Raw genomic sequence first — 17,358 nt, forward strand, 5'->3', positions numbered from 1 at the left:
TCTGTCAGAGTCGCAGCATGAAACATAGCTTGGAGAAGATACACGTGGTGGGTCACAAACAAAATTCATAAGAGCGCCCGCAAAGCTTTGCTCCTGCGGTCGCCCCTACCCGATCTCTCACCATCGACCAATTTCACAATTTGCATGCCAGCGCCGCCGATGAATTGTGAAGTTGTAGCGAGCAATCGGGAAGGCAGAGGAGCACACTTAAAAAGTCGGTGGGCCCATTTCGTGATTTCTTGATGCTACGTGTGCATCAATTCAGTCCACGCATTCCATGGTCATATGATGTCGTGTCATGTACGAATCAATAAACAAATTGTAAGTAAATGACTACGAGCAGTTGCTTGGCCAATGCTCCTAGCAATTCCCAAGTGTGTTGGTTAAACTGACACTCCTGTGACGTTGCGCGTTCACCAAAAACAGAAAGAAAATGCCAACAGCCCCATTTTCCTGCGCCAGAATTGGGGGGCCATTGTCTGTTGGATCCTCGGATTCGAACGGCTACGAATGCACTTAATCATGTGTGGTGGATGATCGGGCCTGGCAGACCAGTTCACCAAGGAGGGCCCTGGGGGCAGAGCAGTTGCTTCTTGGACTTTACAGGAGAGGAAATGACAGGTGGCAGCAGATGATCCACTCAACTTTATCAACGTCTTCTTTACTTGTCCACCCCCCAACTGCGGGCACACGGGGTTGGGTTAAATGTGCCGCAACAAGGAATTGACCCAACCTTTGAATCCCAGCAACTGGTGAGGTGAGACCCAAGGCTCCATCAAAATCAAAATCAAAATCATCACCTGCTTCTTTTTCCCCATTTCACATGCTTTCACAATTCACACTATTGTCTGTTTAGTTAAATTAGGAATTTGATCATCAAGAAAATGATAACTTTTCTGCTGGTTATTGTCAACCATACAATCTCATTAAGACAAGGGAAGAATTACTTCAGTTTTTCCATCCTTGTGGTTTTTGACTTGATTATTTTATTTTCCTTATTCTTTGAATGGCAGGACTAGCATTTAATGATAGGTAATTAGGTATCTCCCAATTTAGAGAACCCGTGGTATATTTTGAAATCTATATCTATATCTATGTGTATTGCAGAAGGAGTTTTTAGCATAGATCCTTTCAATCGCTTCTAAACTTCTCATTTTTTTTAAATTTTTGTATTTATTTTAATACATAAAAAGTAGTGGGTTATAACCAAAACTATGACCAATCAAACTTAAAATTTAAAACATTCCCACTATCTACTTCATAAACCATTTATTCTTTGTTATTTATACTTTAAATCCTTTTTATTTATTAATTAAAAACAAATGCTCATTCATATGCTATTTTAATACAATGTTACATTTTTATAATTAAGATATATTTATCAAGAAATTAACCCTATAACCACCCCTACAAATGAACTTTGCAAATTACAATCACGTTTCAAAAAAATTACAAATGTGCAACTAAATGTAAAGTACAACTGAATGTAAAGTTAGGGGAGTAAAGTGCAGCTAAATTTAAAGTTAAGGGGTTTACTATATTTAATCCTAAAAAAAATCCCAAAAACAGAACAAGTAGTGGGTTATAGATTTTTGTCTTGATTTTTGTATTTATTTTAATACATAAAAAGTAGTGGGTTATAACCAATCCTATCACCAGTCAAATTTAAAATTTAAAACTTTCTCATAATCTATTTCATAAATCGTTAAATATATTTATACTTTAAATCCTTTTTATACTTTTATATTTATTTATACTTTAAATCTTTTTTATCATTAATTAAAGACAAATGCTCATTCACATGCTATTTTAATACAATTTTAATTCGGAATCACACAACATGATCAAGAAACAACAGAACAAATTAGGACTAGATTCTGACCCCAAGTAGTGGGTTATAACCAACCCTATCACCAATCAATTTTAAAATTTAAAATATTCCCACTATTTACTTCATAAACCGTTTATACTTTGTTATTTATATTTTAAATATTTTTTACTTCATAATTAAAGATAAATGCTCATTTGTATGCTATTTTAATATAATGTTACGTTTTTATAATTAAAAAATATTTATTACCAAACATTTGTTTAGAAAACGAAACGTGCACTGCAACGATTTTGGCTTTCGTACTAAAAGTTGATTGGTGTGAAAATTGTTCGCACCTTTATGCAAGATTATCAAATCGAATGCGTAGTATTTGTAAGTATTTCATTTTAACAATATTTATTCATATTCATTTTTATTCATATATCATTCATTTTCTAATATAAATTTCTATTATTTTTTTAGGATCTATCTTCCAAAAAAAGATAGTTTTGAATGATATACACATTACATCATATTTCAAACTATTGTTAGATAGATATTATAAATTAATTGTATTGGTACGATTTTTTAACCTTTTTAAATTCACCCTTTTATTTTCATTTTTTTATAATATCAGCTCCGTGCGTAGCACGAGTATTCACACTAGTATATAAGTATGAATGATACACACTACACTATATGTGTATAATTTAAAATAAGAGTAAATTATATATATATTGACAATGCATACACTATCACTGTTAAATTCATAACACGTATACAAAAGTTAAAAGTCAAATTCATTCATCCAATACTGATCGTGAATACATCGTCAGTATAGGAAAGATCAATTCTTAAAATAATTGACAAAAAATCAAAAGAAAAAACCATACCAAAACCACAAAGCCAACCAAGCTGAGAATTGAGGGTTCTATATTAGGTTTTTTTTTAATCAAAATTGTTTATTTCATTACTAGACTGGCAGATTACAAAGAGTTACAGTCAACCTTAGTTCCAAGGAACAGCAAGAGGGCTACTCCCTTCTACATTGAGTACGAACAACTGGGACTCCCCTACTATCCAAAAGCAAAGTAACCATAATCTCCCGCGGGAGGTACTGGAGTGACGTGCTGAAAAAATCATCCTGGGAGCCCATCGTTGCTAATTTATATGCCGCGGTGTTCGCCTCTCTGAATATGTGTTTCGCTGTAGCATTGAAGCTTTGTAGTAGGCCCCGAATCCGCCATAATGAGTTACATAACGGCCATTTCGCCAAGGCCCCCGAGTCTAGCAACTGGACCAATCCCGCCGAATCCACCTCCACTAATAACCGTTGAACCCAACCTCTGTCACAGAAGAGCAAACCGTGCAACAAAGCCAAACTCTTAGTAGTCAGCACATTAACGTCTCCGAACTCTTTGTAGAATGCAAAGATCAATTTACCCTCATGGTCCAGTAGCAGGCCGCCCCCTGATATCTTCTCTCTTGTCATACTGGCGTCCGTATTCAACTTGACCGCACCCTCCGGTGACGGTAACCACAACGTCACCATGTGTCTCGTTACCCTCGGCCTCCAAGTAGCCAATAGTGCCCATGGATCGTCTGAGTCACCCTTGAAATGCTCTAGGGAAAAGGCTTTTGCCCTGCCTAACTCCTCAACCAGACTCCCCACTGTCCAAACTATCCTCTGCGGATCTATTCTAGTCCCCTCAAAACGTGCCTTATTCCGTGCCTGTCAGATGCACCGCAAAATTAAATATGGAGTAATTGTTCGGATATGATTTGCCGAGACCGATGATGTAGAAGCAAACCAAGAGAAACACTCCGTCGAGATCGACTGCGACCCAGGGTGAAATAGACCAAACCGTCCTCGAAATAAGCACAGGGTTCTATATAAGTTACATTATGTTTTTTGATATACTTGTTTTTATTTCAGAAATCTACTATGACACATTTCAAAGGGAACATAAAAAATACTCCAAACACCTTTCAAGTTTTGAAAATACGCTTAATAAAAAAAAAATCAAATCATACCTCCTATTCCTTTTTTTACCACCACATACCACCAATCAGCAATAGACACCTATTACTACCACCATTGTCCCCTTCCCTACTCTCTTTCTCATTTCTCCTTCTTCTTCTTTCTCCGTCCTTCCTCTCTTTCTTTCTTTTTCCTCCTCATCCCTCTCGCAATTGAATTTGGTTGCGACGAACGAGAAAGAAGAAAATAGTGGATAAGAAAGGAAAAATGAGGGGACGAAGAAGAGAAAAGAAATGAAAAGAGAAGAGGACTATGGAGGAAAGATGAGAGGTAGTCATAGGTGGAGGTGGTGGTGAGTGGTTGTGATAAGAAGTTTTTAAAAAATTTAAAAACATTTCAATAAAATTTTAATTTTTAAAAATACCCAATAAATGACTTGAGTGACAGATTTTTTACATACACTATTTTTGAAAAAACACCCAAAAATAATATAGGATTAGCATTTATCTTTACCATTTCAATTATCTAATAGTTAGAAGTTAAAGCACCAAATTGACAAGGAAAAATATCATAAACCTCCATTGAGATTTCTTTGAATATCACCTAACACCTCCAAAATTTTAAAAATATCACTCGCTTCCATTACTTTTGTTATTTGTGTAACAAAATTTTAAAAATTCATAATTGCCATTTTGTTTGCTAAATAAAAACACTCCAAAACCACTTTATTTATTCCAAGAAAATTATCACCTAAAAACAATCTTTAGTAATACTACCACATCACAATGTGCTACAGTTCATAAAAATATAAATTTAAAAATAAAAAGATATTTACAAAGAAATACTCGAACACAAATTTAACTTTATATACTTAAAATTAATTTCTTATGAATCTATATTTTTTTCGAACTTATTTTTAACATGTGCCTAAACTTTTAAATTGTACTGCTCATTATAAAAATCAAATCAAAATGATAAAGAAATCAAACCTCACATATTGCAATAACAAAAAATAAAAGATAAATAGAATTCAATTTACTATAATTTACAAATAAAAAGTTGCACAGTTATCCAAAAAATGAGTAAGAGAGAATGTTAGAAGAGGGAGAAAAAGAAGAAAGCGATTTTTGTTTTTTATTTTTTAAAGTTTTATTTTTTATTTATTTGATATGTGAATTACGTATCAAGTGTGAGCTAATATAGTTTTTTTTTTTTTGACAATTATCAGGAGAGGTAAGTGATATTTTCAAAACTTCAAGGGCGCCAAGTGATATTAGAAGAAACCTTGGGCGAGGTTTCTGATATTAATTTCGACCAGGAGAAGAAACCTCAAAAGTCACTAGAAATTCAGGGACAAGACATGTAATTTCGACTCATCCCAATTGCAGTTAAGGGGGAAAAAGCAAGAGAGAGAAAAAAATCTCCGAGGGAGAGAGGGATTATCGTTTCGTCTCTGCAACGCTGAAAATAATCTACTCTCACTGATAGCAAAAGCGCGATTGGTGAGTTTTGAAGCCTTGAGTTCCCGGTGAAGAAAAAGATACCGAATGGATATTCGACTTGCATATGGAAGCATTTCATCATACACTTTAAGGCCTGATTCAAGAAACAGAAACGCTTTCAGTTTTATACCATATTGCTCAAGAAAAGACTCCAAACGACAGCCCCAGCAAAATGGGAACAACGACGACGACGACAGAAATGGAGGTACTTTTATCTTTCTAACATATACAGTCTTATAACTTCGATGTGCTTTTGGCGCAAGCGTATTTGTTTATCAAGTTTTTAGGCCCCGGTGGTTAAGGACCTTTTTAATTTCCTCTTAAATGAATGTTCGATTCTCACCATTCCCACAGGCCTTTCTGAAAAAAAAGGACCTTTTGCTAAATGGGGAGACTAAATTCGATATGTTCTTGACGGAGGGGGTTCATAAAAGGTTTTGGCCTGTTGGATTGTCAGTGCCCACGTAGAAAGGTCACCATAATTTTCTCTCTGTATTGGCCATTACTTGGAAGTAGGAACAAACAGATAGACAGGAAAGAAAGGATCAAAGAAAGAATGGAGTATATATTTTTTGAATCTCTACTGTATGGTCTGGTCGAGTTTGTAGTTAAGCCCCGATTCATGATGGGTATATACCGTTTATTAGGAGTTCAATGCAATATATTTTCCTAAATTCTGTGGACTTTTAAGTAGTGTCTGTGAATACTTTTAAGCTTTACAGGTCTCAATAAATGAAGCATTAGCTTGGTTGTTCAGTCCATTAGGCCGTTCAAAAAGCAATTAATCAAGTTTTGCTGCAACCAACATCTCTGCTTTACTCATTTGGTTTATGGAATCGGACCAATTAATGACGCATTTCAAATGTTTCTGATGGCATCTTTTGATTGTCTGTCCTTTTCTTTTCTTTTCTTCTTTTGTCTGCTCAACTCTATCGCAAGACGGTGCTGAAAAGACCTTGCAGTTCATGGTCGTGCAAAGTCATCTCAGTTTGTAAATTAGTGCTTCTGCTATCCCTTCCTTTTCCCTAAAAAAAAGAAAGAAATGGAAATTTGGTTATTTTTAAACTTAGTTGTAGGTTAAAAGATGTATGATCTGATAAAATCTCACTTTTTTGGCATTTTTTCTCTACTAGTCCTTTTCTCAATCTTGGAATTTCACTTCTTATATTTCAGTATAGCTAATTCTCTCAATAGTATATGGAGCTGGGTACTTTGTTCTTGTAATGCTTACACTATAAGTTAATGTCCGTCCTTGTTGATGATCTCAAAGCAATGAATCAACCTGTATAGTCTTGAAGATAAAGTCATTTATTGATTGTAATGAAGTTAGGATGCCATTAAATTAGAAAATGGAATCACTAAACAGAAACTTAGATACTGAAATATATTTGATATGAGTATCTGCAGACAACACTTTCCATATGTCAGGTGAATTCCGTGTTTATGCCTGCCACACTTGTTTCTATGGTATCAGATTTATCCAAACTTGGAGTGTGTTTGAAATCAGCACCCGGAGATATGTGTTGCATGGGCTTTTCTTCTATTGTATGCTAAATCCAACTAATCAAGGATCCAGAGTAGCATGTCCAGATAAATTTAACAACTATCATGGAAGTATACATGCAAGAATATATACATATCTGAAACCATGCTAAAGAACAGATCATTAGTATGCTGTATTACAGCCATGTTATGGTTTCATGAACTTGTTGGTGAGTTCTATGAATAAATGAAAACTATCTCATGGTTATTACCAACAGTACGTGATATGATAATGAAAGGTTAGGATATGTTTTTTTCTGATTACATATCTAGATTGGTACCATTTTCTCTGTAACTTACAGTGCATATAGTCGCACGTATATAGGAATTTATGTTGTTATGTGGAGACTGGATGGTTCTTTGGTAGTGGCTTATTGGTTCAAGATTTTGCTCAATTGTAATCGAGCTGTATTCTTAAGAGGATTTAATTAATGGCTACAGGTAAAAGAGTGTTTCTTAGGAGATAAATAAAAAGAGGTATAAAACAGTGCTGAGCTGACATGGGACATGTTAATTGCTCAATTGCTTTTAGTGTTCTTAATTAAGTATAGAATGGTAGACAGGTTGCAGGTTGAGCTGACACGGGACATGTTAAGACTGGTGAAGAACTATTGGGAAGAAAACTAAGATGCCTGCTATATATACTTGGAGTGTGTGGTTGGAAAAGCAGACTTCCAAGGTTTGGAAAGTGCTATTTCAAAGAGAAACATTGGAAGTTTGGGACATTTAGTCATAGATTAAGAAAAAAGATATATTGATAGAGATTTAATAAGAATTTCTTTTATCATTTTATTGGAGGAGAGTTGATTCATAAGTTGGTGGACAAAATCTTATACACCTTCTTAAGTGCAAGAGCTTGTAAGTCTTCTAAAATTTGAAATCGCTCTTTGTACATGTAGAATTGATAAGTTTAAGATTTTTTCTCATTTCATATGCTTAAACTGCCTGCAAAATTACAAGGAAGAATTTAGCATTGATTGTACTCCTAATTATTTAGGTGACAAGTTCTCAACTGATTGGGACAAGGCATGGTCAAGTTACAGGAAGCGAGGGAAGAAGACCCTGTTTTCACTGTTTTCTGACAAGTATGTGAGCTGGAACCCCAGGCGTTCTGACTACCCACTGTCTGAGGAAGTTGATCCCATAAAGAGAACAGAGAAGTCAAACCTCAAGTTGTGGACCAGTCAGAGTTTCACTCTTGGCGGTGCTATTCTTATAGTCACGTTACTTTTGATCTATACCATTCTTGCACCAATCAAGTGAATTCATTTGACTTTGTTCGCTACTTAGAAACAACTTTATGCTGTAATGATCCATATTCAGTAAGTGAGTTCAGGAAAGGATCATGTAAAATGTAACTTGATGCAGCAGCTTCTGTGAGTAAATATGGTGAATCTACTGTTTTCCATAATTTGTTTGACCTTATTTAAATTTTTAGCGTCTGCTATTGAAAAGTTAGTTTATGGCCAGTCATTTTTCAACATTGTTTCGATTGATCCGGTCTACATAGTGAATTGTCACTGCCAACCAAAGTTGATTGTTTAGTGGTCTTACTATCTATTACAGAGGGAAGATTTCCTGGTGGAAAGTATGATTAGGTGGCTACCATTGTTTGCAGAAAACAATCACTTACTACTGTCTGCCAAACTGGAAGATAAAGTAATGCCTTCTAGCAGCCCTGCTTGTTGGGAAATTTTGTCTGAACTCTTGCTCATGTTGTTTGATGAATATGATTTGAAGCAGAATATCTGTGAGGGACTTTTTGCATTACTTCATTAATTTTATGTTTCTTCCTTGTTTTCTTTTAAACTTAACATGAGAATTGCATGACTTCCCTCCTTACCAGTATGAGAGATTTCTTTCTCTTTTTATGTTTCCTTGGGGTGGAAAAACTCCCATTATTGGGTCTGAGGTCAAAATTTCAACTTGTCAAGCTCATATTATTTAATTCAGCAGGGTAGCATTGAAATTTGTTATATGGTCTCCTGCAAATAATCACTTCATTATTACGATTAATTATCGGTGATTCAGATGTTGTTGGTCTCCTGTATATCTCTGTGTGCCTGCTCACTTATTACATCTATGACTGTAAATAACTTGTTTTCCATCTTTTCTTCTTAATTTTCCGTGCACTTGTTCGCAAAGTAGGTTTTGCTGATTGTTGGTAAGGAAAAATCTCCCAAGACAAATTTAGAAGCTGAAATAATTAATGTGCTTTCCTGTCCATGTCCTTTTTCTTCTTCTCTCCCTTTGTGCCTGCCTGCTTGATGTTTTCAGTTTGTCTTATTCCTTTTTCCGTTCTACTTTTTTTCCTGAGGGACAACATTTTGGCCTGTTTGCTCATTTTGACTGGCATAGCTTTCAGGATCCTTTTGATGAAATGCTTATGTCTTGCGGGAAGTAGAAAAACCCAGAAATCGACTGAGCTTGCTTGGCTCTGGAACACGTGTGGGACACTCTTCAGGTAACCAGTGACACGCTGTCTACCTTTTTTTTTTTTCCTGGGGGTGGGTGGTGGTGGGGTCAACCAATGAAGACTCCTATATTTGAGAAAACATAACTAATAGCAAAGTTATTATTGTCTCTTTTAGGTGGATTTATGGCAGACCACTTGGAAGTTATTCATATTCTGAAGGATGGCATCCATGTGCATTATACTTTATGCATTGTGTGTTCAATTGACCTGATTGAATACTCCAATTTGATTGCTTGTAGGTAGAGCGTGCAGGTTGTGAGATACTTGTTTGAGTAGTCCTCTGGAGATTAAGCACTTTTAGGAAGCAGGTATCTCAGGTATAGTAGAAGCTATGTTATACGGACTCTTCATCTTGTACTAGAGTACCCATGTACACAGGACTCTCGTACCCGAGTCTGAGTAAGATAAGAGTACAAGAGTGAGATTGACATCTTAATCATCAGCATTTAACTTTTTTTGAACTTATTTATTATCACATGATTTAAGCAACTTTGTTTGTAGCATATCAATTGCTATTTAACTTATTTTTAACCCGAGCAACTCTTACATAGTATATTTTCTCTAGAGAGAATTAAGTTTAGTTTAATATTTTTTGCAAGGGTAATTGATAGGAAGAACATTATAATTTAAAGTATGCATAATTCTAGAAGTTATTCCCCATAAATATTGATAGAGGTTTTTCGTGTGCTTTGGAAAATCCTAGAGGATATCTCTGTAACAATGACAAAATTGAGGCAAGCTCAGTGTAGTATATACTTTATGATGAGTTTCCATTCTGTATAAAGGTATACATATGTTTGCTAGTATTTTTCCAACTTGTTTCTTCTCCAAACTTTCTTCAAAATGCAGGTAATTATTGTTCTCAAAGATATTGATCTCTGCAGATTTCATCTGTTTTATTCATCTACATAAATTTTGAAGCTTTTAGAATATCCATCCGCACGTTTCTTTAATGAAGCATCTCTATGTTCTCTCATATCTGCTTATGATATGATGTTTCCTCATTGTAAAGGATAAGCTGACTTCAATGGCCCATACTGAAGAAGTTACTAAAGTCCAGAAGAAGCAGTTGCCTCAGCTCCCTCCACAGCAAGGCCAGGTTAAGGTTGAGATTTTTTGTATATCATGAACTTCTCGACTGAATGGTTCCAAAGTTGATACAGAATACAAGAGTACCAAGAGGATGAATAGGAAAGTTGTGGTGCACTGGTAGTTGCATGCAGTAAAGGAGAGACTGTTCCTACTTCCTAGTATCATGCATCACGAGGAAGGTATAGTGTTAAAACGGTTTTATGCTAGCTAGCTCGGCATGATGGTCAGGAACACCCCAGGGATGATGGCAGAAAGACGGCTATCATCACATCGGACCCCGGGATGATCACGTCCGTCATCTTGTGTAACCAATATTTTCCGCTCCAATGTTATTATTGATCAAAGTTTAACCAGATTAGGGTCACAGTTTTCATCACTGGTGAACGAACATCATCTGCAACATACTCTTTCACGAGTCCGGCACCCTGAAAAATGTGGGTTCTCTCCCATGTTTCTGCTATTACTTAAAGAGGACAATAACATCTCTCAAATAAATCATCTTAAGGTTTCTGTTGTCGTCAACCTTGTAACAACGAGAGAGAGTACTGAAAGTCTTCGGGTTTTCTTGTGGATTGGTATCAGGGCACTTTCTATACTTTGGAAGTTGCTGTAAAGAAAACAGAAAAATTATCAAGTGCGGCGAGCGCAGAATGGTACGATGATAGTGGACATTATAATCAAAACTACGTAATGAGTGAGGCCTTTGGTGGAAGATTTGCCTTTCCTTTTTGTCGTCAATGATGATGCAGCCATAAAAAATTTTCTTGTTTTTCTGGGAATCCGGAATGAGGACATATTATTTAAGGGTTGAAAATTTGGCCATCGATTTGTCACCAGATGGCTGTATCAAGATTACAGTCATTTTCCTACCGAAAAAAGGGAAACAAATGATGATATTTAACTATCACATGCTCCATCCTATCAAAGTTGTAAGCCAATTCCTCTTGCCCCAACGGAGAAGGCAAAACCAAGAAAACACTTTCAGGAGACTAAAGAAATCTCTTCTGGACAGCTCCGATCCATTTGATCGTACGAAGTACTCCATCTGTGTTAACCGGCAGACAAAACCCAACGTAACCTCGATATAACAACAAAATCGAATAAAAGTCCACGAAGGTGAAAACCATATCCAGCCCAACCAAAAGATGAGAGACTATTGGCTTTAGTAGAATGTAGACTCTGCCTCTTACAAAGATCAAACTCTATCACTTGGTTCATTGATTTGAAGCGATGCTCTCGATAAGCTTGCTTCCAGTTCATCCAACTCATCCACGTCCAAGTCGTCATCATCATCGTCATCAACATTGTCATCAGAAAGCACTTCAGCAGCTTGAGCAACTGAAGTTGAAGAACTTGGTCCATCTGTAGTAGATACTTTGTCACCCTAAAAGCGACAATCATAGTATACAATGTCAATAATGCAACCATAAGACTTTTGAACAAACAAGTGAACCACAGCGCACATTTGGACAGCATAGAATCATTTATAGTCCTTTGGAATGATGGATTTTAGTTCAATGAAGAATTCCAAATGAATGGATTTGCAATTCTAATTAGTCAGAATATTTTGTTTGGCATAGGTTTTACCAAGGTGAGAATTAATATAGATCAACACAAGTTGGGGTGAAAATACAAAATTTATAAAATTTAGGGGCAATTATTGAATAATTCCCTTTTCTATATTCTCCAACCCCAAGCAACTGATTACTCTGGATGCCTCTGTTTCTTCTCTTTTCCAGCAATGCAGGAGGTGGTAACAATCATGAAGACAACATCACTACTCTCTCACCCACACACTTGCATCCACCTGAATGCATTTTAGGGTCCTCATAATCATTTTTGTTTCACTTACTCTATATGCCCCTTTTGTTTTTGCCGTCTGGGGATGGACATCACCAGCAATCACACAAGTTCGCATGTCTGAACTCAAAGAAAGTAGCAGGGGCCATAAAATAGTTGAATTAGAGAGGAAGGAAGAAAGAAAGGATTTGAAATAACACCTATTTCATTAGTTTTAGCTCTCAAAATCCCTCTTCCAGCTGCTGTGTTTCAAATCCAGATATGGGTTAAGTTATCCAAACAACAAAAGGTATTTCGGCAAAGGATTTCAAATCCAAATCCACCCAATTACCCAAATCCTTCAATACAAAGCAAGGTCAACAGGGATAGATTGGGTCATCACTAAAGCAAGATCACAAGCCACTGTAAGGCCCACAACCAGAAAAGGAAGATATGATAAATGAAGGAAATTAGATAATTATTTCTGCGAATATACATGGGTAGGAATAAGCTATTATTTCCTCATTTCTTTTTTGATTGTTCCCCCATTTCTTGAGTTCCTTTTCAACGCAGGGCATCTTCGAAGTCGTCCTTCAAGTTGTCTTAGAATGGAAGTTTAACTGCAATTTGTTTCCTTAGGTGGTTAACTAATAGATAGAAGCTACTTCAGTAGGGTACATACCATGTGCTTCATTAAGCAATTTTTGTAATCTGTCAATCAAGGATGCCAATAAAATTTCCAGCCCTAAACAGTCTTTTAGCTGCAGCAGTACTTCATGCTTGTTCCTTTTTTTTGGGGGTTTTTTTTTTGGGTTGGGGAGGGGGGGGGGGTTTTAAAAACTAAGTGCTCTTTGATGAAAAAACCTTTGCTTCATGTTTGTACTTCACATTTCTATGTCTTTGGGGGTGAAAAACCTTATCAGAACCATACATTTTTATCAATGCCAACCTCCGTCTATGCAACCTCAGCAGCACACAGACAAAGATGCACAATTATATCCAGAGACAAAGAAGTAACCGTACCAGTAATGATCATGCTTGACAGCCAGAACACAAGAAGTTTCAAAGTAGCCTCAACAAAATAAAACATGGTGACAAGTTTAGCATACCTTTTGTTCAGGAACATCTGGCTCTTCGTGTCTCTGGTACTGGTCATAGGCCCCAACATCATCCACAAACAAGCTAGCATCTGACAGGAACAGCTCGCGACCACTACAGCATTGGTAATCAGACATTCAGCGAGTAGTTACAGTACTTATAGTGTTTGTCTACCCACAAAAGCAACAATGCTCAACAAAAGAGGGTATAACCAAGGGTGATACCTCATACGATCATTTTTAGCCCTATCAGCCACCTGAGCAGCTAAGCTAGCATCTCTTTCCTCCATCTTTTTCTTCTTCCATTGCATGAAAAGCTCAGGAGTCATAGGAGTTGTAGTCGTTACTTTTGCACGCTGGTTATGAAAGGCATACACTTGTCAAGAATAATTCCAACTTGAAATAGCAACAGGAAAGCCTGTAACTGAATGGGAATAAGGTCTTTCCAGTTTACCTGATCTTCAATCTCCTCTTCAACAGATATTTTCTCAGTTTCTTCCTCAATCAGAGCCTTGATCTGAGATTTTAGAACATATCCAGGAGGAAGAGCATGTCTGTAATGGCAATCTTTACCACCATTTGGGCACACCCAAAACCAACCATATTGCTTTTTCTCCACTGCTTCCAGAAAGTATTTACATACCTGCCAATAGTTTGGATATGAGTAAATAAGTTATTACAATCTGCTGTTCCATGTGTCACCCAAGGAATATAGAGAAAAAAGAAACGGAGTTATATTTTGAAAAGCTTGGGAAAATGCATATACCGGGAATAAATCCCCCCTTGCAGATTGGGATTTATGTATCTAACTAATAACCAGAAATCTTGAGATATCCTTTTTGGCAAGCCTATAGCTCTCATCAAATTGAAAAAATGTTGTTTATGATAACATCATCATTAATTAAAACTGACTAGCAGCACCAAATAAAACTAGTATATTTGACTTGCCACATCAGCTTATAAACATCCACATTAAGTCAAACAACCAGGAATTGGAACACATAAACTCAAAAGGATAAATTTTCATTGCTCATAGACAGTTTAAATGATGAAAGTTTTGCAGGTTTGGACTGGTAGAATCCTACAACAACACAGGAACATAACTACCAACTATGCAATGCTTTGCTCTTCCAATGCCATCAATTTGCACAATGCTTGAACAACTGCAAAAAATCTCAATCTTTTGGCGTGAATCCAGTTTCTAAACCACCTATTTCAATTTAGAGGGGAGACATTTCTCCATGTCTAAACATTCCTTGAAATTTTCGTCCTAACCTGAAGTAACCGTTTTAACATGGTCTTGCTACCAAGCCTTCTTTTCAGAGCGGGATTACATAAGTTTTATCATGCATTTGTTGCAAAGACATGCAGGTTTTGACTGATTTATGAAAAAAAAAAAATTTCAAATGCATAAGAACCCTCTTACAACAAAGACCAAGAATATATTTCGGGAAAAGAGTATTTTTCAAACAATAACAACATTGATCCAGATAAATGATAATAAAAAGACGAATAAATCAAATTAGAAACTTTCAACCACCTGTGATGCCACTTAAGGATACAAAAAAAGAAAAGACTAATTAATCAACAAAATTTGCATCAACAGGACACAAAATGAAATTGTATCAAAAGCAAAATGTTGAAAATCATAGTTCTAGTTCAGAACATCATTCAAATGTAAACTATGGACCAACGTAAACACATCAATGGGACTAAAGGACTTACTATATCAGTAGGCTTATTTTTATTATACTCGTTACTTTTCGACTCCACAACCTTCTCCAATGTCTCCTGATCCCAGTCATCCATCGTATCTTGTTCTTTCCCTTCAAACCCAAAGAAAAGTGTAGAACATAAGTCAAACCCCACCGAAAGGTTCGAGGGCCAGGGAGGAGAAAATGGGGAAGGGGGGATTAGAGCTATGATAAAGCATGCATATAGTAGGTTAACCTTTGAAAGATTTTGACTTTTGGGAGAGGTTCTCGAAAAACATTAATGCAGCACTTAATTTGGAAGAGTTTAAAAGGTGGTCAAAGAGTATGCTAAAAATTCTCTTGAAAAATTTTTCCAGAAGTCCCTACAAACAGAGGGTAAAATTTTTTTTGTTTACCTTGATCACGCGTGTCGCTGTAGATATCAATCTTCTCCCCCTTCCTTTGAACATTCAAATCGTGTGAGAACTTGCATTTAAAACCCTTGGCACACTGCCCCACCTTAAAATACTCGCACAATATTGATTTTGGATCAACACCTACATTGTAGGTGATCACGAAAGTTACCCCAAATTAACTTTTATTCTGACGCAAATTCTATACAAACATTAACCAAAGAAGAAGACCCTTTACAAAAGGATTATTCTGTTTAGCAAAACTTTGAATAGCAACAAAAACTACACAGAGATACTTAAACCATTAGAATTAACATAGGGAAAAAGGACAATTTTGATAATTACCAACGGGTACTTTAGGTTGACTGACAGCAACTTTGAATAAATCATTCAGCTCCTTCTCTTTAGCCTTCTCTTCTTCCTTCTTTTTCTGTTATTTAATGAAAATCATGGTCGATTACAACTAACGATAGAAAATGTGCCTAAAAGATACGAGCTTTAATTGAAGATACACAGCACAGAGAGAGAAGGAGGGAGAAAGGGGAGAATATTACCTTGGCGTTGATTTTGGAGGTGTCAGGTTTCGGCTGGACGGATTGCTTAAGGGATTGAACGTATTTCTGGACATTTTTGGACTTGTTCTTGTTTTTGAGACCGAAGGTCTTGTCCTCGACTACCTTCTGCTTCTTGGCTAAATCGGTTTTTGATTGCTGCTTGGGAGGCATCTCTTATTTTCATCCAAATCCAATCCCTCCGCCGCTTGTTAATTAATTTATACTGATAAAAGTATCCCTCTTAATCCCGCCTGCTATTGTACATGGGAAGGTGGGGTTCTCAGCTTTTCTCTTGTTATTTTTAGCTGTCGCAATTGTCTGCTTCACCGGTTGGCAGGACAGGGAGTGGCCGGAGAACGGAGTGGGATAAATGCTTCAGCATTCAGCCGTGTCTGTGAAAACCGAAAAAGAATTAAAAAAAAAAACTAAAAAAGAAAACGAGGGTGACAATTGTGGTTCTTGTACAAGGGTTTGCTTTCCAGAAGGTGCGCACGTTGTTTGCTCTTCAGTATTTACCCTCTTCTTTTGCTTCTTTTTTTCCCCCTCTTTTTATTTAATCTATCCTTTTCCCACCTTCCCTACACTAAAGTGTTTAATCTCATCTCAGATATAAACATCCGCAAGAATCACAGAATTTCATGGACCGTTCTCCTCCTTCATGACTAATTATTATTATTTTCAAGTCATTGTCCAAAGAAAAATTTGCATAAAATTTCATTTTGTTACCTTTCTCTGTTTTAGTATACGAAACCTCTATCTAAAAAATATATATATATATATATATATATATAATTTTGGTACCTAAATTTTGACGCACGAACGATTTTAATATACGAAATCTCTATTTAAAAAAAAATCTTAAAATTTTAAGGCGTTGAAAAATTTTTTATATGACGGATATCGAGAAAATAACAATGTTAAATATGTTATTCGATCTTTTATTTTTAAAAAAAAAAAGAGAAAAGAGTGTAACACAATCACTTTACAGTTTTAAGGAAAATAGCAAATCCATTTTTTTGGGTTGAGTTCATATAGATATAAACAATAATAGTTTTTTTTATAAACCCAAAGCAGTTGCTAAAAAGTTAACTCAATTTGGTATTTTCTAATTTAACCAAGCACACATCATTAAAAGATTATTATCCATTTTTAACAAATAACAAACACACGAGTTCCCTAGCGATTTATCCTTTCAAAGTTCTGAGGGGAGAAAGCCCATGGGCATACATCTTTCACGACCCTTCAGCTGAATCGGCAACATCAGGCTTCTTGTCACTTCTCACTGTGGCCCAGAATCACCCGGCTTCAGGCCCAACGATAAAAAATTCCCCAGTCAATACCGATTTGAGTAAAAGGCCGATCACCGGGTCCAGCCCTGGAGGACCAAAGATCGAGCAGCGAGAAATGCTCGCCTTTCA

The 17,358-nt window shown here is 36.2% G+C and overlaps 2 protein-coding genes and 1 long non-coding RNA gene across 4 annotated transcripts; 1 reads left to right on the forward strand and 2 right to left on the reverse strand.

Moving 5' to 3' along the window:
- Window positions 1-2,843: 2,843 nt before the first annotated feature.
- LOC140008170 (uncharacterized) lies at window positions 2,844-3,362 on the reverse strand. Its single transcript, XM_072051728.1, has one exon. It carries the CDS (start codon window positions 3,360-3,362, stop codon window positions 2,844-2,846), a length of 519 nt encoding a protein of 172 aa, XP_071907829.1.
- A 1,848-nt stretch (window positions 3,363-5,210) lies between these two features.
- Window positions 5,211-10,920, forward strand: LOC140008262 (uncharacterized). Of its 2 annotated transcripts, none has more exons than XR_011815657.1 (5): window positions 5,211-5,498; window positions 7,833-8,494; window positions 9,201-9,299; window positions 9,551-9,628; window positions 10,324-10,779. It is a non-coding gene; the product is annotated as an uncharacterized lncRNA (long non-coding RNA). The 2 variants fall into 2 exon arrangements; XR_011815658.1 differs by having other exon boundaries at window positions 5,221-5,498; window positions 9,427-9,628; window positions 10,324-10,920.
- A 262-nt stretch (window positions 10,921-11,182) lies between these two features.
- Window positions 11,183-16,520, reverse strand: LOC140003771 (zinc finger CCCH domain-containing protein 11-like). The gene is made up of 8 exons (XM_072052078.1): window positions 15,941-16,520; window positions 15,732-15,816; window positions 15,390-15,530; window positions 15,005-15,105; window positions 13,734-13,922; window positions 13,505-13,635; window positions 13,292-13,394; window positions 11,183-11,787 (listed from the first exon to the last, which is right to left on the reverse strand). Exons 1-8 carry the CDS (start codon window positions 16,109-16,111, stop codon window positions 11,599-11,601), a joined length of 1,110 nt encoding a protein of 369 aa, XP_071908179.1. The 5' UTR covers window positions 16,112-16,520; the 3' UTR covers window positions 11,183-11,598.
- Window positions 16,521-17,358: the final 838 nt, after the last annotated feature.

Source organism: Coffea arabica, chromosome 6c (genome assembly GCF_036785885.1).
Source record: "Coffea arabica cultivar ET-39 chromosome 6c, Coffea Arabica ET-39 HiFi, whole genome shotgun sequence".
Classification (NCBI taxonomy): domain Eukaryota; kingdom Viridiplantae; phylum Streptophyta; class Magnoliopsida; order Gentianales; family Rubiaceae; genus Coffea; species Coffea arabica.